At 39.5% G+C, this 24,560-nt stretch overlaps 2 protein-coding genes across 2 annotated transcripts in view; both read right to left on the bottom strand.

Moving 5' to 3' along the window:
- The window catches only part of cdh16 (cadherin 16, KSP-cadherin), a 22,402-nt gene extending 2,084 nt beyond the window's left edge, over positions 1-20,318 (bottom strand). The window contains exons 1-14 of the mRNA XM_016672384.1: positions 20,209-20,318; positions 19,998-20,096; positions 18,227-18,361; positions 17,842-17,998; positions 17,120-17,278; positions 15,480-15,676; positions 11,558-11,683; positions 10,441-10,591; positions 9,033-9,245; positions 8,591-8,667; positions 5,907-6,098; positions 2,480-2,721; positions 2,273-2,403; positions 1,905-2,144 (exon numbers count right to left, since the gene is read on the bottom strand). Of these exons, the coding sequence (XP_016527870.1) occupies positions 1,905-2,144; positions 2,273-2,403; positions 2,480-2,721; positions 5,907-6,098; positions 8,591-8,667; positions 9,033-9,245; positions 10,441-10,591; positions 11,558-11,683; positions 15,480-15,676; positions 17,120-17,278; positions 17,842-17,998; positions 18,227-18,361; positions 19,998-20,096; positions 20,209-20,253 (2,164 nt within the window). The 5' untranslated portion in view covers positions 20,254-20,318. The remainder of the gene's footprint in view (positions 1-1,904; positions 2,145-2,272; positions 2,404-2,479; positions 2,722-5,906; positions 6,099-8,590; positions 8,668-9,032; positions 9,246-10,440; positions 10,592-11,557; positions 11,684-15,479; positions 15,677-17,119; positions 17,279-17,841; positions 17,999-18,226; positions 18,362-19,997; positions 20,097-20,208) is intronic.
- Positions 20,319-21,439: 1,121 nt separating this feature from the next.
- rrad (Ras-related associated with diabetes) lies at positions 21,440-23,903 on the bottom strand. Its single transcript, XM_007553919.2, has 5 exons — positions 23,579-23,903; positions 22,990-23,380; positions 22,420-22,493; positions 22,100-22,304; positions 21,440-21,952 (listed from the first exon to the last, which is right to left on the bottom strand). The coding sequence occupies exons 2-5, from the start codon at positions 23,360-23,362 to the stop codon at positions 21,675-21,677; spliced, it is 930 nt and encodes a 309-aa protein (XP_007553981.1). The 5' UTR covers positions 23,363-23,380; positions 23,579-23,903; the 3' UTR covers positions 21,440-21,674.
- Positions 23,904-24,560: the final 657 nt, after the last annotated feature.

Here is a 24,560-nt window from a genome sequence, read left to right on the forward strand (position 1 = left end):
ATATATATATATTAATGTTTATTAAGAACTTCAGCAAGGTTTTCTTGTTCAGAGCTCTTCACATTAATATTAAGAGACCCTTGTATTTTTTAGAGATTGTGGGATAAAAATAACCTCTGGGAGTAAGAGGCTATTTTCTTTTAGGGATTTTATGGAAAGATATTTTGTAAGACTTTAGGTGAAAGCTTAAATGTGGTGTGCTCTTGCACACTTTAACTTCTACCTGAATTTATGTGCATTGCTGCACATATTATGCATATTGTTTACTTTAAAAAAAAAGATAAAACTAAGACGCTCGGAGACGAGGGACGGTCCATGACTGCTGCAGAGTGATGTACCTGCATTTGTTAACATTCAGAGCTTCAAAATGTTTGACAATCTCTTGAGGAACAAGCATAAGCCAAAGGCACCTAAATGACTGCATAGCTCCACAGCAAACAGAAAGAGAGAGACAAATGGAGCTGTGAATGGAGCACTGTGGAGCCCGATGCTTTTTATCTTATCTCTGCGAATCAGACTAAAACACAAGCCTGGCCTTATGACGTACAAACCCGGTCCTGTTAGAAGAAGCACTTTATCAAGCTGTTTGAACCCTTATCTGACAGACTTTAACTCTGCGCTTTCAACTTCCCATCACTCCTCCTCCATGTTCCATTTGTCAGCAAAGGAACCACAACCTTCACAGCCTTTCTTTAGAGGCTGCTAATGCGTGCTGACTGTGTGAGCACCTGCCTACCCAGAATTACTTTGCGCAGTGCCTATGAGCACGCCACCATGTTGAATGGAGGCTAGATGTGCCAGATCTCTTTCTTCCAAGTCAATAAAGTGGGACAAGAGCACACTGCCTCAATAACCGAGTTTCTACATGAAAAGAAGCGTCAGTCATGTCCCTAAAAGACTTTAAACATAAATGTTTTCTTTCTCTCTCTTACACACATTCTCCAATAAAGAGGCACATGCTCACAATTATTGGAATCAACATTGCTGTCTGTATCCAGGTGCAAAGCATTCTGGGAGAGTCTTCTTTTAGCCCCCATTAGCTGTCAGGAAGCCAGCGGTGACGCCAAAGAAATTACACAGCAGATATAATTACAGCTGGGCTCAATCAATACCAACAGGAACAGGAGAGTGAAAGAGAAACGGGAAGAAAAAATACAGAGAAGGAAGCAGTTCGGTTTGAATCACTTAATGACAGACGTCACGGCTGTAACTGAATGAGCACCAACAGCTCGAAACTGTAAAGAGAGTTGATTTCATTACAGCTCCTATTAGACGCTGTCGAAATTATGCAGAGTGAAACACAAAATGGAATTTTGAATGCCTCAAGGATCGGATTACTTAATTTCTCTATCTGAATCCATAACAATCTGCCTCTGACAACATCGCACCAAACAATCACCACACTGTGCCAAACGGGCATTAAGTAATTTGAACGTCTATTTATTACTGACATGACTGAACATCTATCACATCGCATGACATCATTGCTAAATGAGTGTTTTCCAGTAAGACCACCTTCTTATTTTATTTGCATCAACCGAGAAGTAATGAACTACTTAAATATACCTGCTGCTTTTGCATGTACAACACAAAGGATGTCACTAAGTTGAATCTATGATGTCATTCAGGTCAGCATCTTTTTCTTTGTACTCTGGATGATTTGTCACACAGTACTTGAATATAATTGATGCTTCACCTAATGAGAAAAACATCCACTTAAAATCTGATTAGGACACTTAACCTTAGCAAAGTCCTTCTGCTAAATAAGAATCTTAAAATAGCTTCTCCTAACTGAGTCATGTTCTTCCTCTTCTAGTCTCTTCTCTTCTCATCCAGCATCCAAAGGGTTTTTTACTGAACGACGAGGGCCTGATCTGGTTAAGCTGGTTTCTCATTGTCCGCACCGTTAATGGGAGTCAACTTCCAGTTGCGTCGCACTGTGGCATCACTCCGGAGTGAGAAGTTGAGTCGCCCTCCGTGTTGTGGACCGTCACTGTCGCGTGATGCCAACACCAGAGCTTGGTCTTCCCACCGAGGCGTGCACAGGTACTTCCAGGAATAGTCTCCGACCAGCACTGGACTGTTGTCATTCACATCCAGGATTTGGACAGTCACCAGGGTGGATGCAGATAAGGAAGAGTTTCCTACGGCAAACATGCAGGTATCACAAACCAGAACAGGGTAATGAACATCAGTTATGTTCAAGCTAAAGGGCTAAAATAAGGAAATTTTCTTCAACAACAAAGTATTAAATCCATGTCAGTTATCTTACGTCCATCCACTGCAATGACCTCCATGGTGTATGTGCTGTTTTCCTCTCTGTCCAATGCCTGCACAGTCTTTAGCTCACCAGAATATTTCCCTATTGAGAAATACTTCTTGGTGTCTCCTTGAAGAGAATATCTTAAAACACAGACACATTTAATCTTGTAAAACTGGAATTCGATGATTAGTGCCTCCATTAGCCTTAATTAGTTACCTAATTGGGTGGGAGTCAGGGTCGTAGCCCCGGATGGTGGCAATGACGCGGCCTGGTTCCTCTCCCTCTCTGACCGTCACTTCGTAATGACTCTGAGACAGGACTGGGCCCTCGTTCACGTCGTCAACATAAATGGAGACTGTCGCTGTGGATAAAGGGCCGTATCGGCCGCGGACCAGAGGAACTTGGTTCTGGGCACTGAGCACCAGGATGTACTCACTCTCACGTTCAAAGTCTAAAACCTGTGAGCACATGCATACCGGAGTTTAGTCACAAGTGGTGCCAGGCTTAGCAGAAGACAGGAAAAACACAAAGTTATCCACAGTAACCAATATATTATTTAAGACATATATTTATACATCTGTAAAGTCAGAAACGAAAACCGATTGCCAAATAGCTTCATCGGCAAAACGATTAATAGAAATCCAGGGCTGTTCAAATGGAGTCAATGTTTGGAGGATCGCTTACAGCAAACAGCATTGAGACTTCCCTTCGAGCAGCAGAGGGACACATTGCAGTCCCTTATGTCTACTCTGCTTATCTGACTTCCAAGAAATCTGGAAATTCTGGCAGTATTGCTGTACTTTAACACAAACCAGATACTCACAGGAAAAAAAAACTTTAGTTTCTTCCTGTCATTAATAAAATATTTTCCATGATGCAGCGACTGCGACTGTGACTGCTACTCAACAACTCCTCCCTCCACCTCAAATAAGATACATAAATGTTGAAATTAAAGGGCATTCAATGGAATGTTTAAAACAGATGGAAAACAAAAGAAAAACTAACGATTTCTAAAAGTTTTATAGCTTATTTAAACGTGTACCTAGATGAAAAAATATCTGAATATTTGTAAAAACCTTATTTCTACATAAAGTTGTGAAAAAATTAAGTGGAGAATAAAGTATTTACAGTATTTACAATCATTATCACACATTAGAAAGTAGGGTAATAATTTAAAGACATCTTAAATTATTTAAACTTCATCTGAAATGTGTTCTGTCTTCAAATAAAACACGTTAAAAACCGTCAGTGGCTGATATCCTGCTCACATCATGCTGCATGGGCCTCCGTTTCCATGGAGAAGTACTGCAAACCTTGGAGAATAGATGAGTGCTTTTGTTAAATGGAAGTGACGCAGCCAAAGACTCAGCATGTATCAGTAAGTACAAGACTTTCTGCAGGCTGTTTGAACCACTGTATTATTACATCAGTCAGATGATACAGATTTTGTCTTTGCTCCAAGGATTCCTTTGAGCCAGAAAAGTGGTATTATTATTCTCATCTTTGATGTTACAGCCTATATGTTTAAACCTCTGTTGTCTCTTAAGCATAATTTGTTCATTTTCTGTTCTGGTTGATTATTTACACTGATCATAGTTAAGTAAAATCTAAAAGCACAACCATTACAAAGAGGAGACTCATCTTGTGTGGACTTTTGAGTAGTATGGGTTAATGCTGTGAAGTCAAGTCTCGTTCTTGTCTCAGGTGCACAGGATGTTTTTCTTTCTTTTTTTTTTTTTTTTTTCTCAAGACCAGTTAAGATGACAGCTGCAACAAAAACAGGAGATATCTTTGAAATCTTGGATGCCTGGTGCATTTCAGACTTAGTTCTCATTGATGTATGATTCCAAAAGGGTTTCTCTTTGTAATATTAGGAGAACTTCAGAGTGAAAGGCTAATCCCTGGGCAGGATTCTCTTACTTTTCATTTACATATGTTTTCTATCACTGATCACTGAATTGGTTCTCTGCAATATAGACTCACTCAGTCCCTGATTTTCTTATCACACATTACTCAGTTTAAAAGGCTGATTAGTGACATATACAGGAGCTCTCTCCATATCTATTGCTTTATCCCTATGTTACCATAGAAACGCACAACAACAAAAAAATCAGAATTAAAGAAAGTTGAGTACAAAAGCATTGCCCACTCGCAAAGCGGCTCATAAAAGGCAAGAATCTTTGCTATTCTTCTGTCAGTAATGACAAAGCCATGGCAACAGCCACAGTTGGAGTGAGGGCTGAATCATGTCAGGACTGCAGCCATTAAAGTCGTAGTGCCAGTCTAGCCGGGAAAAGATGCTGAACTTGCTCCTCTGTTTTTCATAAACAGCTACTTTTGATGATAAATAGAGGCAACGCAGGTGCAACATGTGTAAATCCGTAGCAGAAAGACAAATGAACTTCAACGCTTGTTTTATTTCATGTTGAGAATTTGGACTCTGAAACAGTATTTAGAATTTTCTGTCTTATGAATCTGAAACATTCTTTAGCTTTATGGATGCAATTAGTCCAAGAACTCACACTATTAGTCATGTCAGAAAACATCTCTTTTAACATAAATCTGTTTCATCCAGTGTAGTGATGGGGGTCTCAAATCACCGTTGTTCTATGTAAACTTTTTGGAAAATGTTCCTGCTTTCAGATCCTGAGCTCACACTTTATCTCTGCACATTGTAATCCCTTGGAGCTTCGCTCGGAAAGTCTGTGAGATTTAATTGAAATCACATTAAGTTAAATAAACAACTGCAATCCTTCGAGTGACATGCATAATTACATGGATATCTAACAAGGTCACAGTGAGCTTTGAACACAGCCACTCAAAAAGACAAGAGTGACATCATCCTTGCAAAAAAAAGAGGGCTCATCTCCAATCGTACATCGAGCTCCATTTTTAGCTTCTTTTTTTTTGTGTCTGCTTTATCTCAGCCGTGCATGTGCGACACACAGTTCAATCAAATTTAGTCTCCAGCAGTAAGGTTGAAAATAATAGACCATCTCCTGCTTGGCCCACTTACGGAGAGCAGACCATTAGAGCGAACGCACAAAAATACACACAGACACGCACTCTTTGGAGCGAGTTCGCCCAAAACGCCCTGCTGGATTATAGGAGTCAGGCGAAGGGTGATGCACCCTGGGGATGGCAGCGATTACTGGGCTAAAGCATTCCATTATCATCAGGACAATTTTTGTCCTTTGTACGAGACACGTGAGACTGCTGCATTGTCATATTTGTGTGCATGTCATTTTCTTGCAATCTCTCATTTTTGTAATGTAATTTGTATTTCCAGTACCTGTAAATGACCCCCGATGTCATTTTTGTGCTATATTAACCCCGGTTGTTTATATTTGTACTTGTCCTGAATATCACACTAAGTATAAGCCACAGTGGCAAAAATTGTCCTTGACATTAATCTCTGGGTCTCTAAGACGTAGCTTTGTTCACTCACAACTTCACAGATGTTCACATCTGTACTTGATACTGCATCAAATACAATATTGATGCACTTTTTATATTGTATCAAAGTGTACTGCATTTACACTATTCAGTAGCTTTGTATGCCAAAATACAAAGCTACTGCGTTCTAGGTTCATTCTGGGCCAAATGTGCACGTTGCCATTGCAGGACAAACAGTGCCGTTCACCTTTGAGAGAATGAGTGAAACTTCGTTGGTCTGTCGGTCTGTCACCAGTGTGAAGACCTCCTCCTCGTGTCCAGACTCTAAACGGTAGTCCACCTGCCAGCTGTCTCCGCCTCGAACATCTGCATCCCTTGCCAACACAGATGTGACCGTGGTGCCCACGACAGCATCCTCTGGGATGTGGAAGGGTCCGTACTGAGGAGGGACACAAAGGTAGAGGAGGAGGGCGGTTGTTAAAAGCTGCTCATTTGAATAGGTTTATACAGATTTTAGATTGCGTAAGACAAAAAAAACAAAAAACAAAAAAAACATATTAAACACATTTTTTTTTTCAAAATTCTAATTTATAAACTTTGTCTGAAATATTGTATGTTCTTTGAAAAAGTATGTGTCCCTCAAAATTCTTTTTTTTAATAGTTATTTTTTTACCTTAACATTTCTATGATAATATAAACATTTTAAGTTTATATGTGTTATTTTTTACTGCTATCATGTTTGAAATGAATACATAAATAGATAAATAAAATAAAAATGGACATAGAGTACAATGTTGGCAGTGTAGTTGCTTAGGATAAGAATATTACATAATAATTATAAACAATATTTCACTGAAACTACTTTGAACAAAAAAACCCCCAACAACATATGTTTCGGTTTGTTTTTAATCACAGTGCATTTTGTCAGACAGACATTTGCTTACACAGCCATTTAGTGTTTGGTCACTTTCCTGCTGCGATGAAATGTATCTGCATGTGAGAATGAGCTTTCCACCTTCTTGCCTTCCTGGTGCTAAGTGACCTTTATCCGCCAACCACTCTGTGTTTAGACAGCCATTTAATCTGCCACTCACAGATGTCCTCCAGTAAAGCAGCCATGCCTGTGATCTGGCTGCCCCATCCACAGCATTGCTGAACCCAGGCCTGTCACCACTCTGCTCCCACCCCCACCCCAACAGCAGCACTGCTTTCACATTGCCATGGAAAAAGCTGCTCTCTTCAGGCGTGACCTGCTCAAGAGTATTTTCCACTTCTGTATTTGTGTGTGTTAGTGTGGCGGTGCTAACCGTTATGGGAGCAAGAGTTCATTTGTTTTAACAGCTTGAAAATAGGCACTCAGCAGTGTTTACAAGATATCCATTTAAGAGGGCATAGACGTAAAATAGATTGATGACTGATGTTATAGCGAATAAATACTTTTTTTTTTATATAAGCATTAGCCGCTTAGGAAATTAGTATTTGAGCAGTTTTTGTATTTGCGATAACAGTTCTTCTTGGCAAAACCTCCCACACAATTGGAAAGCTATTTATTTCCCCTTAATTTCACCCGTATTTTTCAGATAAAATGCTCCTGCGGAGGCGGTGTGATGGTGATCTCTCACATCACTCCAAGCAATCTCAATGTAAAAATAATAATAACAGTCATTTCCTTATTAACTTTGTTTTCTCTCTCTGTTTTTCCGTCTTTCCATGGGAGTTGACTTTGTATTCAACTGCGTTTCTTTCCTGGAACGGACCCCTGGTGATGCAAATATTTCCTCTTAGTGTTTGTTTTTCTTTCCCATAAAAAAACACGACGAAACGTGTTTTTTGTCTTCTTTTTCTGCTCCTTTTGTCCTCTTAATTTTTACCTCCTGTTGCAGCAGATCACCACTGGTTCTGAGGTGTCTTCCTGTTAACAGGGAGTCTTTTCTTTCCACTATCGGCACATGCTTTGTCAGGAGCCATTGATGTGAAGAATTTGTCTCGGCTTCTGTAGACAGAGAACTCTTAATAAATTGATAACCAAACTATTCTTTTTATTAATGGAGAAATTATGGATATATAAACATGACTGTCTGGGAGACTGTTTTGTAATTAGTTGGACTTGCATTCACCAATTTTGGATTAAAATGGATTCCATCTAACTGAATTGTGAATTAGATCCGCAACGAGACGAGTTGTGAATCGTTAGCAGTTATTCTGAATTTAATTGCATCACATTGCAAATTTTCAGTAAGTCCATCTTCATTGCTTAAAATAAAAGATTCCTTCACAGCTGCTCATACCACCCGTAGTTGTTTAATGCCAGTTTGGTCTGACCGAGAGCCACTCCCCAATTATCACAGTCTGATGCTTCCCACAGAATTCCCGACCAGCATGGGTTTTCTGTTGTGTGCTCTATTATGTGGCTCATGTGGGTACAAGTAAAGAGATTTTCTGTAAGAGAGTATTTATTGTTTCCAAGCATAACAGAGAAGAAGAAGAAGAAAAAAGAGGTAGATCACTGCTGAATCTTGGATTTTAGTGACAAATGCATCTTGCTCCAGATCAATACCCAAGTAAATTTATTGAATGTAATCACAAATAAATGAAAGTGTTCACCATGCAGATTCAGCTCAATAAGTACAAGAAGAAACAGTTATCAGCTGAAATAGTGATTAGAATAAACACTAGAAACATTGTGTTCTTAGAAAGAACTAGAAGCCTAAGTAAGGCCACATTTTGTTGCCTGGCAGGAAAATTACCTCCATCACATTCAGAGCGCTTTTACCGTCTACAGTCCTTGCAGCCACTTAGTCATGATGATGGTTATCCTTCCATTTTTTTATGCTATTGCTCATGTAGCCTTTAGAAGCCACAGCACAGAACAGGATTATGTCTTGATCTAGGTGAAAATGTGTGTGTGTTCAATTTGTACTCATGCCGTACCTCATGCTGGGAGAAGACTGGTGGGTTGTTGTTCTCGTCCTGCACCGTCACAACCACGGTGCATGAACTGTTTAGACCTGCCAGGGACACGATCGCAGCTTCTGTTAGTGACTCAGGTCAGCCATTCACACAAATAAAACATGCTGAAGGAACAGCAAGTACCTTGTCTTGCTTCCATCACACCCTGAGTCTGTGAGTCAGAGAGATCACATCATCTGTCACCCCAGAGGCTACATCTATACATCCATTTAACCACAGTTTATCAATGAAGCTACTCAGTTAAAGGCTGATGTAGTTTATGCTATCTGTATGTGTCATATTTTTCTTATATATGTACACATACACACACACACGTGTGTGTGTGACAGAGAGGGAGAGAGAAAAATAAATGAAATAAATGAAGGCAACACCAGAAATAAATGAAGGCATCCTTTACGATCACCTTTAGCATCCTCTGCAGTGATAGTCAGGGTGTACTGAGGTGCTGTGCCCTCCATGCTGTCTGCCTGGACAGAAATGACACCCGAGTCCCTGTCCACTCTGAAAAGGGCACGAGGACTCTCTGGAATTTGCCCGACCAAGCGGTAGAAGATCCGCACGTTGTCTGTTTTGGGGTCATCATTGTCGGCAGCCTGCACTGTCAGGATTTCTGTCCCTGCGGTAATATATGAAGAAGAAACAACGTCAACTTTTCCGTAACAGTGTGCAGACTCCACTATATGAAAGTAGTGGTGGAACGAGGCTGTAACAATAACCTTCTTATTTATAACTCGCTCAGTGATTCCATTTAGATTAACAGATTGTCCCGTCTAATTCGTTTCCCAGAATCAAATCGCTTTAAAAGCATCAACAAAAGGCTTTTATGCCAGGGCCTTGTATGTCACCGGGTGCTTTTTATGATCCTGGGGAAGAGTGAGGGTGCTTTCCCACTGTCTTGGCAAAAAAAAAAAAAAAAACACAATCCTTTCACAACAGCTACCTGGCCATGCTTTTAACACCATAGCACTTCATTTATATGTATACTTAGATTATATGAATTTTAGATGCAAAAACTGATTTTGAGATTTTATTTGAAAGGACAACAGTATTTTTTTTTTTTTTTACCTCTGAATTGCATTTCCTATGTCTTTAAAAACTACCTATAGGAGTTATAAAAATAGGGTTTTGACAGTGATCTAAACCTTTAGGTTTGTTTTAAACATTTCAGTTGTTAAATGAAAGAGAAACATTGTCCTTCCAGAAAAGGCATGGTGATAAGGTTGTTGGTCCTGGGTTTAAATCTCAGCATGGGCCTTTCTCTCTTTTACATGACTGGATTTTCTCCGGTTTTCTTCCTCTGTCCCAAAAGAGGTATGCAAAGTAATCTTTTGGGTTATCTTGCATAAAGTGGAGACTCTGACTTTCTCTTCGGAGTTAGTGGATGCATGAAATGGTTGTTTGCTCAAATGTGTATTGGCCGTGTGACGGACTAGCATGGTATGTTTTTCACAATAATCCATCTTCTTTTAGTTTTTGAAAAATCTGCTCTCACTTTGGTGATTTCTTCTGCTAATAATGATGTTGAATAGGTTTAAATTATTGATTAATCTTGAAATAATTCACATCATCTTTATTCGTGAGCATTTAAAAAGCTCATTTCTGAGTTTTTTGAAGCTTTTCTCTGCAGAAGTATTCCAAACATTTACACTCCAAACACTGTCGTGTTTCTGCAGCGCTACATTAAGTTTTCGCTCATGAGTACATCAGCTGGGTTGCAAGCTCTGGCTTATGTTTAAGGTTGAGAAGTGAAAGTCACATAAACGTGACATTTTGAAAGAATCCAGTAGATATATCTAAGAGCTGTCAGTTACCCCGAGCAGCCAATTCTTTGACCACAGTGTGGTACTGAGCCTGAGGAAATGTGGGCCTGTTATCGTTGGCATCGCCCACCATCACCCTCAACTCCACAGGCTTGGCAATCTGTCTCCCATCTGGACGCTCGACCACAATACTGATGTGAAACTGGAGGGGAGAAAAGAAACTACTGTTTGATTACATACTATAAAACGATAAACTTGTGACCTTAACAATTATCAGTGAGATGCACCTGATAATTAAAGATAAAACTTCGTTGGTAAAAAGAAACAAACAAACAAACAAACAAAAAAACATTTGTGTTAAAACAACCCAGTTTAACTTTACCAGACCATGATGGGATACTTTCCCACAGGAACAGTTTGTAAAACAAAGATAGAGATAAAACGTGTGCAAGGTAATAACCCTGTAATGCCATCACAAACTAATCCATGAAGCTCCACTAAAAAAGAAAGAAACAAAAAACAGATTTCCAGCACTGAATAATACCGCTGCTATCTCTTATCTCTAATTTATGGAGTAGTAGTAAGTTTGTAGTTGCAATAGGCAGCAAAAAAACTTTTACTTTTCTGACTGATCTATTCTTTTTCATTAAATGCCTTTCTGAGTGTGACAACACACAAAGGAGCAGAAGTAATTTCATCCTCTTTCTTTTTTTTTTTTTTCTGTGAGCAGCTAAACCCACGAGGTGAAAAGGTGAAGATTCTCCACAGAAGAAGAGAGAAAATGCTCCATTCCAGCAGCATTTATCTTCACACTGCTCACATTCACCGATGCTGCTTGTGTCATTTGTGCTGCTCTTTGGCCACATAAGCATTTGTGCCAGAATGTGCTGCTCACTGAGCCATTCAAAGCTCAGAGGAGCTTCATTTCAATGCAAAACTGAAGAGCAAACTCCAAACAGATGGACTTTAATTTGTAATCGTAGCAAACACGAACACCCTTCATCAACTGAGCACAACTTGAAACTTGTTTGTGTGACTTATTGTTGCCAATCACGCAGTCATTTTGTGGAAAGAGGTCATCTTCCGCTGTTATCTTCACACTTTGTTTCAAGGAAACTGCATAGTTTCTGCACCCATATGTTCAAATAGTTTAAAGGGAGATTCAGACCTGGTCTTGTGTCTCTCTGTCCAGCGGTGCGTTTAGATAGATGACGCCTTCTCTGCTGATGGTAAAGAGCATCTCTGGAAACTCCCCATCCAGACTGTACGCTGCCTGGCTTCCACTCCATTTGACCTGATTCAGCAGACACACACACATACAAACAGCATTTTAATGCCTACAGTGCTCTATAAATAGTGCCTGGCATTTAAAAAAAAAAAGAAAAAAATCTGAAATAACTTGATAAAGCTCATTGTTATGGTTGTTGCATCGGGTGCAGCGGCAAAATTTATTAGCTGATGAGCTCCTGCAACAAAATATATGAAGTTTACCGTTTGTTTATATGACATAGGACTGACCAATCACACTGAAAATTATGAGGAACAGTGTGGAGAGCCAGAACTAACGAGGCGGCCTAATGGGGTTTTTCCACTCTGTTTTACAACCCCTGTTATATGGCTGCACAGAAAGAGACCCCAGCAACCAGAGCACCCAACAAGGAGAGGATCCCAGACGCGGAACAACTGATCCACGCCGAAGCATATGCATCTCCTCAGCTCACTGTCAGCCGCCCCTCCGTCAGCCTCCCCTGCTCCCCCGTTTCTGTTATGGAGAAAGCCACCAAACTTCAGCGCGTTCACATACACATATCCAGTTCACACATCTGGCTGTGTTATGGTGTGTTTCCAGACCTCTGAACTTTGAAGATATTAGATTAATCCTGACTGACTGCTCTATTTAAAGGTGCATACTAAAACACAGATGAGGTAATCTGTTTTGCTTTTGTCTGTATTTGAGTTTGCAGAGCACATTCAGTCTTCTTGTATATGATCTGCTTACACAAGAGGCGAGGAGTCAGTTTCTTACTTTCGGAAATAAGTACGTGGCTTTGCTTTAAATGTGTTATTAAATAGCTTGTTTTGCGTGACTTCAAATACTTCTGCTGATTACATTATATAATCAAAGCTGTAGACAATCAGAGACATGCATAGTATAACAGACTGAATTGATTCTCCTAGGACTTGGTGATGAAGAAGAACTTTTAACAAATGTTAGATTTTAACATTTAATTTGACAGCCTGGGGTTGATTTGATCTTTATAGGACTCACCACGGCAGCTGTCTTTATAATTAGCTCACAGGGAGAGCTAGAGGACAATAGCAGCATAAAAAATAGAACATTTGCCACAGCAGAGTGGATGTGTGGACATAACTGCTCCATTTATGCAAAAAAACAAAAGTGATTGAGGTGGGAATGCATGGAGTGCTCCCTTGAACAGGACTATCTCTGTATGTGTCATAGCAGCAGTTAGTCCCAACACCCACTGAGCGCTGCAGGAAGATCACTCTACGTAGGCGAAATGAGGCTTCCCCCAAGTAAGCGCCATGTCAGCCCAATCTGCTTCATATTCAAATTTAGATTCAAGAGGAGGGCAGCTGGAACCGTGTACCAATTTATTATTATTTTTTTATAGCTCAACCAACAAGTTAATAATCTTAATTTCTCACTTAATTAACACATGACTTTAAATGAACAGGTAAAGGGATTTCTTTTTTTTTTTTCATTTAGGTGTTTCCACACAAATCCATTTTCACTCAGACATCATCAGTCACTGAGGACATTAAGTAATAAAACAAAAAAAAAATACATTTGATTCAAGGAATGAACGCTACCTGACAAAAACAAACAAATCATCATAAATATATTATTTTTCTAAATCTGAAGGAACATTTGAGATTACTACAATGACGACGACGAGCGTCCATTTGTGGAATCACACGTTTTCTGTGGGTGGAGGAGGATGTTGGAGTGGGAGAGAAAGAGAAGCTGCGGGTGAGTGTGGGGGAGGTGGAAAAAAAACAAAAGGAGGGGGAGGTTTGTCTAATACCTTTTAGCCATAGAGACTGTCCAGAAATGGCACAAAACGATTATGTGGAGTTTGAATTTGCTCTTTACTCTTATTTCCATTTCCCGCTACTGAATGGAGAAAGGATATTTCCTTACTATGAAAAGACAGATGGACATTTAAAGAGAATAATTTTGGCCTCCAACAAAATACGTTTTATTCCATGTCTCATAAAACCTCTGAGGGTGTTTGTGTTATTTATAGATTCAGAGGTTACATGAGTAACACTGTAACGAGAAAAAAAAATAAAAAATCATACCAATACTTACACAGAGAGAATCTGAAACCATCATACATATATACATTTTTTTTCTTTTACTGAATTGTGAAGAATCTACATATAAGTTAACCAGACATAGAAAGGGAGAAATAAAAATTTGGTTATTTTATCTAAACAACAAATTTCTAAATTTTGCCTACATTGTAAATTGTAATGGTGAATTTAATTGAAAAATATGAGTGATTAAACCTTGACTTTGGTCAAGGTACTACTAACACCTAACCAATAATTAAAATAAGTCCAGTGAATCTTTGGGTGTATTTCTCTTCAATTTATGTTAGTTTTAAATTATATTGTAACATGTTGGGGAATGGATAGACATTTTGGGTGTTATTTAGGTAATTACAACATATGTAGATTTATTATGTCATGATCCAGCATTGCATAAGGTAATGTTGCTCAATCAGTTTGTTTAACAAAGTTTTTTTTGAGGCAAAGAAACATCTGTGCAGAATATGGACTGGAAGCCCCGAGATCAAAATGGGGAACACCCCCAAAGGTGATGGAGAATGACCGAGCTAAGATCCTGTGGGACTTCCAGATCCAGACAGACAAGATGGTAATGGCGAACCAACCGGACATTGTGGTGGTGGATAAAGAACAGAGGAAAGCCGTTGTGGTGGATGTAGCAATACCAAGTGACCACAACATCAGGAAAAAGGAGCATGAGAAACTGGAGAAATACCAGGGCCTCAGAGAGGAACTGGAGAAGGCCTGGAAGGTGAAGACCACAGTGGTGCCTGTGGTCATCGGGGCCCTCGGGGCAGTCACCCCCAAACTGGAGCAGTGGCTAAAACAGATCCCAGGAACAACATCAGACATCTCAGTCCAGAAATGTGCAGTTCTAGGCACAGCCAAGATACTGCGCAGAACCCTCAAGCTCCCAGGCCTCTGGTAGAGGACCCGAGCTCAGAGGATGAAAGAGACCACCCACGGAGGGTGAGAAGGGAATTTTTTTGCTGTAGCTTCCTTAAGACGGTTCTCATAATGAAATTCAACTAAAACTTATTGTTAATGTGAGCAATTGCACCTCCAGGTAAAATAGAATAAAGAGTACATTGAGCAGGAACTACAACAGGAAAACATAAACAAATGAGTTGCACATTAGCTTTTGTAACACAATACTTCATATTAGAGAAGCAAAAATAACTGAGACCCTAAGAGAAAAACATGCATACATTCTTTACTGTGATTTAAACAATAAGTGCTTTCATTTCCCAAAACACATTAAGTTGTTAAGTGTCTACACTGTGTTGTGCAGTAGGATTAAAATAACATGCAAGTGTTTGAGGGATTATAGACGTTAAAGCAACTCAGGCAGGAGGTGGTCGGAAAGGATTCATTGCATTCATTCAGTATGAATAATTTAGTGTTTGATCACTTAGGTTTTGAGAGGTACTAAAAAAAGAAATCAGCAAAGGGATACCTTTTCACTCCATCCTGACTATTGATCATGTTCATTTGATTATAATACAACACTGCAATAGATAACATGCTTTTAGGATTGGGTAGCAGAATAAAACAAGTATTTTATTTATTTTTTTTTCCATTTTCTTTGATTTGCTTCTTATTGCAGTCAGATGCTCCACTCCACCCTGCGCTTATGTGTTTTTATGTTTCAACATAAACACAATCACTTTTGTTGTAAAGCACTTTGGAATACTTTGTGTAAGAAAATGCTGCTACAATAAACTTGCCTTACTTCGCTTTGGTACGCTGCTGCTGATCGGGTTTTTCTATCTCACCTGAGATATGGGAATGGGGTAAGGACCGGGAAGATTCTCCTGCAGTCGCACTGGGTCTGGCGATGCCCAAGTGTTTCCAGTAACCTCAACAGTAACAATGCCAGAGGTGAAGAAAGCATTAGTCCTGCCAGCCATGTCTTTCACCATCACTGACAGCTTATAACGACCACACATCTCTGGGTCCAGAGTAGAGGCTCCTGCAAAAGGAGGGGCATGTGGAGGGTCACAGTATGGTGGAAATGAGAACAAAGATTATATTTTATTTAAGGAACCGTTTTCTGTTTATTTTCAGCACTGACATTATTACCAAAGGCAGCTGAACAGCACACTGTGTCACTTTTTTTTTTATATCTCTGAGCATTAATAAAACCCCAGAGTGATACAAATAAATCTATTGGAAAAATGACCTAGATAATAAATGAACACACGTGCAAGCACAAAGCAATTCAATGAAAAGCCCCTGAACCAGTCACTGACCACATACTCACTCGGACAAACAAGACATCACACATTTAATATGTCTTTCCTCATAAAAAAAAAAGCACCTGGATGCTGTTTTTATCAAATGAATAAATGGAGGAGAGAAAAAGCTTGAAAAGCTCATTGCAGAGCCAATCATAACCAGTTTCAGCTAGTCTGAACATGAAATAGAAAAAAATCAAGGAGGCAATTTTAGTGCCTCCTTGCCACTTGGAAATCAGGCACCTGTGTGGGCAGAAAAGGACCAGCAAGTGTGAACGTCTCCCAGCTCCTGTCAAACCGTTACAAGGGGAAACACCACAGCAACAGAAATAGAAATGAGCATACAGGAAATGACTGTGAATCCATACAAATATGTGTCTGCTTGCATCAAAAAGTAACTTTAAATTTTAAAGAATTATGTTATTTCACTTGTTTGAAGCTTATTTCAAAACTTAATGTCACATAATTATGTTTATTTTTTTTTCCAGACTCGGTTTTATTTATACAGAAGAGCCCAATACACGTGGAGATATTTCATTGTTAGAAAAAAAAAGGAATCTGTCATGGAGAAAGCCCACTTTTGAGGCTAAGTTAGAAAAGTAGCTGTTTCAGCAAACTCCTTAGAGTCGCTGAGTTCATACTAACTTCCTTATTAAAATGGAGCCATAATATAGCAATGTAAGAAAATAGATTAATACAAGTCTGTTTTCATAGTAATTCGAGTAATGATGTAATGAGAAGATTCAACACAACAGTGTTAAAAAAAACATGCACTGTGTTGAACGTGAGGTCAATCAAGAAGAAAATGAGGAGTAAAAAAATGTATCTCCTTCATGTTATCCATTTGATGAAATCTTGCAAGAGAGAATAAACAAATGGCAATCTGCAGCTGAATAGTAGCTGCTGCAAAGATCTGAAGAGATATTTAAAGTGTTTCACAAAATTTGTTTGTCTGAATTTGTTTCCCTAAGTTTTGGATCGGTAGAAAGTGAGGAAATGTTTTGCATTATAATTGTTTTTGCGACTAATGATTTCTTTACTTCCTGACATTCTAATCTTTGGGATACTATTGTTATTATTAGTTTTATTGTTATTATTATTATTATTAGTAGTAGTAAATTAGACTTCTTCTTTGCCAATTACAGGTGATGGTATGTTATGTAACTACATCAACTGACCTTCCTCGGTGAGGGAAACCTCTCCAGTTATGGAGTCAATGAAGAACATTTGACTGGAGGGAATCCTGGGAGTTTGCTCCATCATGCTGAACCGCAGCTCAGCGTGAGCAGTGTTACGGTCATCGCGATCGACCGCTTCCACTCGCATGAATGGGATGCCTAATAGACAAAGAGAATGCAGAGACAACAGAGGAAGTTGAAGAACAACTAAAACAATCAATGGGTATATTTGTATATTTTGTATGACAGGAATAGGTGATTATTATTGGATACAAATATTACTTGTTTGAAAACGACAAAGTTTAGCATATACATATATACAAAGGGGGTTACATTTATTTATCTTTTTACAGGGTTATAGAATGAATTTACTTTCTAATAGCTGATATTAATGTGACTGCAGTGCCAGCTCCTGCATGCCAATGTGCTAAAAGATCTTTGATGCAATCAAACCTTAGTGCTGTGTAACCTTGAGGCTAATGGTTACAAGTATTCATTGAGTAACATTAAATTTACAGAAAAAAAAAATATTGTTTTACATTTATATGATGCATATACTTTACTATGATTTAGCTGTTGTTGTGTACTTTAGCTGCCTCCCTGAAGAAATACATCCAAATAAATATAAGTGCCATTAGTGTGTGAATATACACATTCACACACTAATGGCAGCAAGCTAGTACATTGTAGCCACAGGTGCCCTGGGGCAGACTGACAGATACCTTTGAGAAGCCCGAGCTGAACGCTGCCTCTCATGCTCTCTTCAATGAAGGTGGGCACATTGTCGTTCTTGTCAATGACAAACACTTCCACAGTGAACGTCTGCCGATGAGCTGATGATCTGATGTTCTGAATGACGCCTGATGGTTTGAAGGACACCTGCAGGGTAGAAACCCTCACCCTGAACTTAGCGTGCTTTGTTTCAGCATGACTCACAGTTGCTCACAATCGAAGCAGATATTTTAAACCCTTCTGCAACACTAGACACAAGATGGATGCAATTTAACATAGATGTGTCAAGCTGCTGAATCTGATATCTCTTGAATCTTAAGTGATCTAAAATTTGGAGTCTATGGAAAACAGAAACGTGACAATATAGTGTAGAACCTGCAGCGAGTAAGATGGTTGTTTCTCTCTGTCCAGTGGTTTTATTGCATACAGAAACTGGGCATCTACTCCAAATATGCCCTCGTCGTCTCCAGTTAACAACAGGTCAGAATAATTACTTGGCAGGTTGTGAAGCTTCAAGGAAAAAGAGAGAGAAGGGAAACATGAGTTTATGCTGCTATTAAGAGGCATAAAAACAAGCAAAACTGGCCAAAGGCTGACATATTTTATTTTACAGTGAGGAAATACAAAGCTTTTGAAATGTACACATAAGCCCAAAGCCTAAAGTTAATGTTACCCTTGTTAAATGCAATGTGTGTTATATTCATGTATCTGGTAGAGAATCTGTGACCGTAGTTAAAGATTAGGGTGGCTGCAAGGAGGCTTTCCAACCTCAAAACCTTGGAGCTCATCACCACAATTAAATAGTCAAAATATCTGTGGAAACATGCAAAAAGCTGGCTGGCATTTATAAAATGGATGTAATTGCTATAATGCCATTAAAGATTTTTCCATAGGTTGTTGAGCGGGTATGAAATATTTTACTTTCTCTTTATGAATTACATTTTCATTAAGACAGAAAATCAAGTAATCATTTTACATTCTCACATTCTGTACATTACTTTGCGCTGGACTATCACAAAAAAATCCCAACAACATACAGACATGTTTGTGCTCTTAACATAAGGAAACATAAACTTGTTCTGGGGATGTGAGGTATTTTTCAAGAGCCTGTAGACATGTGTGCGGTGATTCCAAATATCAAAAGCATGCGTGTCGGTCCCAGTTAATCCTGAGATGGGCTGGTGGTGACCTGCGCAGGATCTGCTCTGCCTCTTTTGTTGGATACGTTCCAGCCTCGTGCAACCCTGACCATGACAAAACAAGTATGGAAAACAGATGGAAGGCCAAAGCGAAAATAAATCAGCCCCGAAAGTATTTATTCACAGCACCCTTTATGATTTGTAAAGGACATCAGCCGTGGTCTCGAGTAAGGTTTGCAAAATGAATCATGGAAGACGTCTAAATAGGCGAACAGACGAGTGGGCCGCTCTGTGACGAATGGAGCTGAATGAAAGGGTTTTTTACCTTGAGCAAATCTGAAGCAATTATTTTATCCAATCCATTTATAACACAAAGGATGGTTATTATTCCCCCAAGAAAAGCGCTGAGCATGTCATGTTAATGAAAGTCTTGCAAAAAAAAAAAGAAAAAAAGAAAGGAGTGGATATTTTATTATGTAGGGCAAAATGGCACCGCTGTAAAGCCAATCGATGAGCCATGCATGCACTCGTGAAGCTGAGCAATCCAGAAGATGTCTGAGTGACACGTATGAATAAAACACTCCACCTGCCACCCAGCTGGACTAAAAGCAGAGGCTGGGTCGGGTGCCAGAAAAGCACTGTGAACATGCCAATTATGGAAGAGCGATGACGCCAGCATGTTCGTGCATCTTCAACCTTGAGTGCAGAAAAAAAAGGATAGAAATAAAAGGGACGCGGATGCTATTTTGACTCACTATCCACCTTCATTTTCTTTCATTGGAGAAATAGTGGTCTTTCATTATGCAATGATGAAATTGTAAACAAGAAAAGAAAAGAAATTAGTATTTTTTTTTAATCTTGCAACCCAGATTTCATTGGTACAGCGCGTTTTTTTTAAGAATGGGGAATTTTTAGGGGCTTAATTTTCGATTTCAGTTTTTTGCTATCTGATGCTTTCATTTGTATTTATTAAAAAAGTGAACTTCAAGCAAATTATGGGGCCTTACCTTAGCTAGATACCACGGGAAAATGCCATCGTAGTTTTCAGGAACACCAATTTTGACATTTGCCCCTGAGCACGGTGCAAATGTGTGAAGCCCTGAAAGCTATGAAATAGGATAATAAGTGTATTACTAATATTTTTTTTCCCCACATATTTAGTTTCTGTGTACAAACAACCAACAAAAGCATGTAAAAAACAGAAAAAAATAAACTTACTAAAAGGACTGCGAGGAACATTGGTGGGACTTTCCCATCCGCCATCTGTTCCTGTGAATGTGACACATTTACTACCAAAACTTGACACCAACACTGTCTTTGTTACTGGTTTTTCATTGTGGCATTTTTCTAAACCTTATACCCAAAAATACAGCTCAGTTTACAAGGGGGAAGGTCAACAAAGACAAAAACAGTACCATTGGTACATGCCAAAGCTAAACTGAATTCAAAGAATAACTCAGCAATGGCTTAATGTTTGACAAACATCTAATGGATATAATGGTCCTCAACCATCTAAAAGGATATCCTAGTCAAAGTCTCCAACTCCAGAGCGGAACAGTGAATTTAGAAAAAAGAAAAACCTGAATATCAAAAACAGATGATACTAAATCAGAATGAACATTTATGTTACAAACGTACACACAAAGAAAATAATGATAATCTTACCTTCTCCTGGTGATGCTTGCGATACCTACTTCTAAGAGCTGTGAGAGAAGTTTGAATTGGGTGGAAAATTTGTACACTTGTGCTCTTTTTGGTAGATTAATGTTTAACACGGCGAGGGGGAAAAAAACTGACTTAACTACATTATTTCCTTCCTTTAGAGCCAATAGCCGGAGAAATTCCGTTCCACTGATTGCATCAATAAATATTCATGGGCAGATAACTCACCCAAAACAACTAATTCTTCTTAGTTGCATTCTGCGTTTTTACGTTGTCATGGTAATAATGAGAGGACCGGAAAAAGGCTTTTTTTTTTTTTCAATTTTATTGAAAAAGAAAATCAATGTAAACAAAAAAAAGTCAAACAATGTCAAGGCTCACATTACTAACTTATTGCTTTACTCATACATTCACAACCTGAATTCAATGTCATGGAACAATACAGAATAAAAGAGGTTTTACCTAAACTTAGAGTAGTCTTCAGTAACTTGACCGAGGCACGAACCTGCGCACCATCATTCAAGTATATATTAGAACCCCAGATGACATTGATAATGATGAGATGTTTGTTGCATTCAGCACGATGCCTACTTATGGTATATACACATCAATCCCCTTCAACAATGGATCACGACAACAACCCAAACAGCAAGACAATCTTTGCACCTGATTAGAAATAAGGTATCAAATCTTTTAGACAAAAGAATCCTTATATGATGGCAAAATTTTTAAGGCAGACTGTAAAGTAAAATGTTTGCAAAGCTTTAGAAGATGTGACCATTATTGTGATATCATTTTACAATACCGGTCTTTTGTTTTTTGTTTTTTTGTTTTTTTTGCAAATCACATCCTGTCTTAGCTTTTGGTTTGTGCATGAAAAAACAAAAATATATTCTGTACAGCTCTATTAGTCCTTTAGGATCAGTGTTAAAACACACACAGGATCAGGTCTTCAGAGGCCAAAGGAAAAAGGAAAAAAAAAAAAAAAGAACATAAATTAGTCTCTCTATCCTATGTGTTACTCAGAGAACCGTAAGGTCATGACATGACTTGGACTTCTGCCTGAAGGCCATCTTTTTGTTTTTGCGTGCGACCATGCGACCCAGAAAGCGTTTGGCCTTCTTGCTGATGCTCTCTCTGCGCCTGCAGTTGGCCATGCGCCTCGCGTTTTCCTCTTTGCTGTCTTTCCTCAGACGGATCTGTCTGACGATGCCCTCGAACAAGGCATGCACGTTGTGGTGAAGCGATGCAGACGTCTCGATGAACTTGCAGTCAAACACCACGGCACAGGCGCTTCCCTCTGTAGCCCGACGAAGGAGAGGAAAACAAAACAAACAGAAAAAAAGATTTAGAGGTGCAATATTCAAGACCACAAATTATTTCCTTGGCTCTCATGTTGGTTTTCTATTCCTTATGTTGATCTCACTGATTAAATACACTAACTCACCATCAACTGACACCTCTCTGGACCGCACCAAGTCACTTTTGTTGCCAACAAGGATGATGGGAATGTTCTCCGACTGCCTGGCTCGACGCAGCTGGATGCGGAGCTCTGATGCCTTCTCGAAGCTCGACTTGTCCGTCACTGAGTACACGATGATGTATGCGTCTCCCATCCTCATGCACTGCTCCTTTAGCCACTGGCTATTATCCTTCAGAAGAGAAACCAGAAACCAGTGTTAGTCTTGGCCAGTTTACAAATAAGATATCCGCCAATGGTGGGGGGTGGGAGGGAGAGACACTGCGTTAATAATATATAATGCTCACCTGCTCCCAGATGTCATAGAGCAAAATGGAAGCCTCCTCTTCGTCCACAAAAATAGATCTGTCATAAGTATTTCCTGAGGGGAGAAGGGATAAATATTGTGATACATTCTGGCAGCAGAGCAATCTTATCTGTTATCTATGTGACTTATTTTTCGTCAGAAATTGTTTTAGTTCTCTCAATATTTCAGGAAAATGTTGGTCATGCCTGCAAATATTGTCTTCTATATTTTCCCCTTAAGCTATAATGTTAGGTGTGCGATTCTACTCAAGATGGAAATATATACTTCATGTGTTTTCAGTGAAGCTCAATGGCAGCACAAAATATAGAATTAGACTAGACGTTAGAGACGTCTGAAATAAAGACGTTTCTGTGTTGTTAATTTGAAATGAATTGTGCCTTACACTTATTTGATCGTTTATTTAACAGCTATTTCCCCATTCTCACAAATTTAAGTGCATTGAAAGAACCACACAATTGTCACACTCTAACGTATCAATGAAAGTCTTCAGTGAGAGTGTGTAGTGTATATAAATGTAGGCTGATGACTCATTCTTGGCATCACCATGTACCTGCTTCATCGCAGTCGTGACCGGCGTCCTCAAGCCCTCCAAAGACGCGCGCCAGGCTGGACTTGCCGACCCCGTGCTCCCCGAGGAGGACCACCTTGTAGACCTGGGAGTCTGTCTCGCTCCCGGTGGAGATCACCGAGTCAGAAGAGTCCGAGGCGCAGCTGCCTCGGTGCTCGTCGCTCGGGGAGTAGGACGTGCAGCGCAGTAGGTTGGAAAGCTCGTCGGTTTGCCCCGTCTGCGGCGTCGTGGCGCGCAGATCCCGATCGTCCACGGGCATGCTTCTCCTGTGCAGGTTGGGAAGGTTCATTGGGAACGGAACGCTTCCTCTCCTCTTATCCATGTTACGGAATTTGTCACCCTTGTTCAGAGTCATTGTGTGCGTACAGAGGGTCTGTGGGGTAGAAGCGCCATGCGTAAATATGCGAATTGTGAATCACGTTTACAGTAACAAAGTTTAAACACGATGGATAGAAAAGAGATTTTAACGCTCAGGCAATAAAATATGTCATGCGATGAGATAAAATGGCTGATTTGTACATGGCAATTCATTAAAGTTTCACATTTTCTTTTGCTTTAAAAACACACTTACCCTTGGCTGATAAATAAATCCAACAATAGCAATCCTGTAATCCTCGCTTTAGAAATTCGCTGCAGTCAAAAACGCGCTTTTGCTTTAGTCTGTCCAGAGCTGCTGCTCAGGCTTCTTTATATCGAGCGGGAGTGACGTCGGCAAGGATTCGCCCAGAAGAGTCACGTCTCCATTTATTATGGTGGTGCGTAACGGTAACATCACGCGGAGGAGGGGGTGTATGACTGGAAAGGCTGAGGAATCTCCCTTCCGCAGCACCAAATGGAGCTCACAGATGAGGGGGCGGCCAGAGATGCATTTTTTAAGAGGGGATGCCCACTTAAAGCGGGAGGCATGCACGTTTTGTATAAAAGCTATAAAAGAAATCTGAAATTTGCTGAAACGTGTTTAGTTTTCTGCGATGTGCAAGCTGAACATCACATCTAAAAGCAAATTGTGGGCGAAGTTAATATTTTTAATAAAAGTGATAACATGAAATTTCAATCTTCATTGTGAAATCAAGATGAACCTTACTCGCGAGCGTAATATTTCGGGTATATGTGCTTGTTATGACTCAAATGTTAGGTTTAGCAAAGTATCATGATCAGTGTTTTGTTTCTTTAATAGTATTGCAGTTAAAATGGCCAAATAAACGTGCGCACTGGAGGAAAAAATAAATAAATCAATTTCTCATGAGGTAGCTATATATAAACATGCCACAGATTTTACCCACATAGAAATTCTCCACACGTAGCAGCTAATTCTCATTCATCCCCAGGCACCACCTGTTTCAAAAATGACAGAAACGCTGCAGTAGCATAACCTGCAGCTGCAGTCTCTGTTACTTGTCTAGCCTGACCTTACAAGAGCAAAACTGATCCATGCCAGGAATCAAAATATGTCAATTTAGGCTGCAAATTCTAATGATCAAAAAGGAATCTAATACATTTCTCTCTGGTGATCTCTTACCATCGCGCCAGTTTGGAAAATTCACCTATATTGT

This window comes from Poecilia formosa, unplaced genomic scaffold (genome assembly GCF_000485575.1).
Source record: "Poecilia formosa unplaced genomic scaffold, Poecilia_formosa-5.1.2 Scaffold60, whole genome shotgun sequence".
NCBI lineage: Eukaryota > Metazoa > Chordata > Actinopteri > Cyprinodontiformes > Poeciliidae > Poecilia > Poecilia formosa.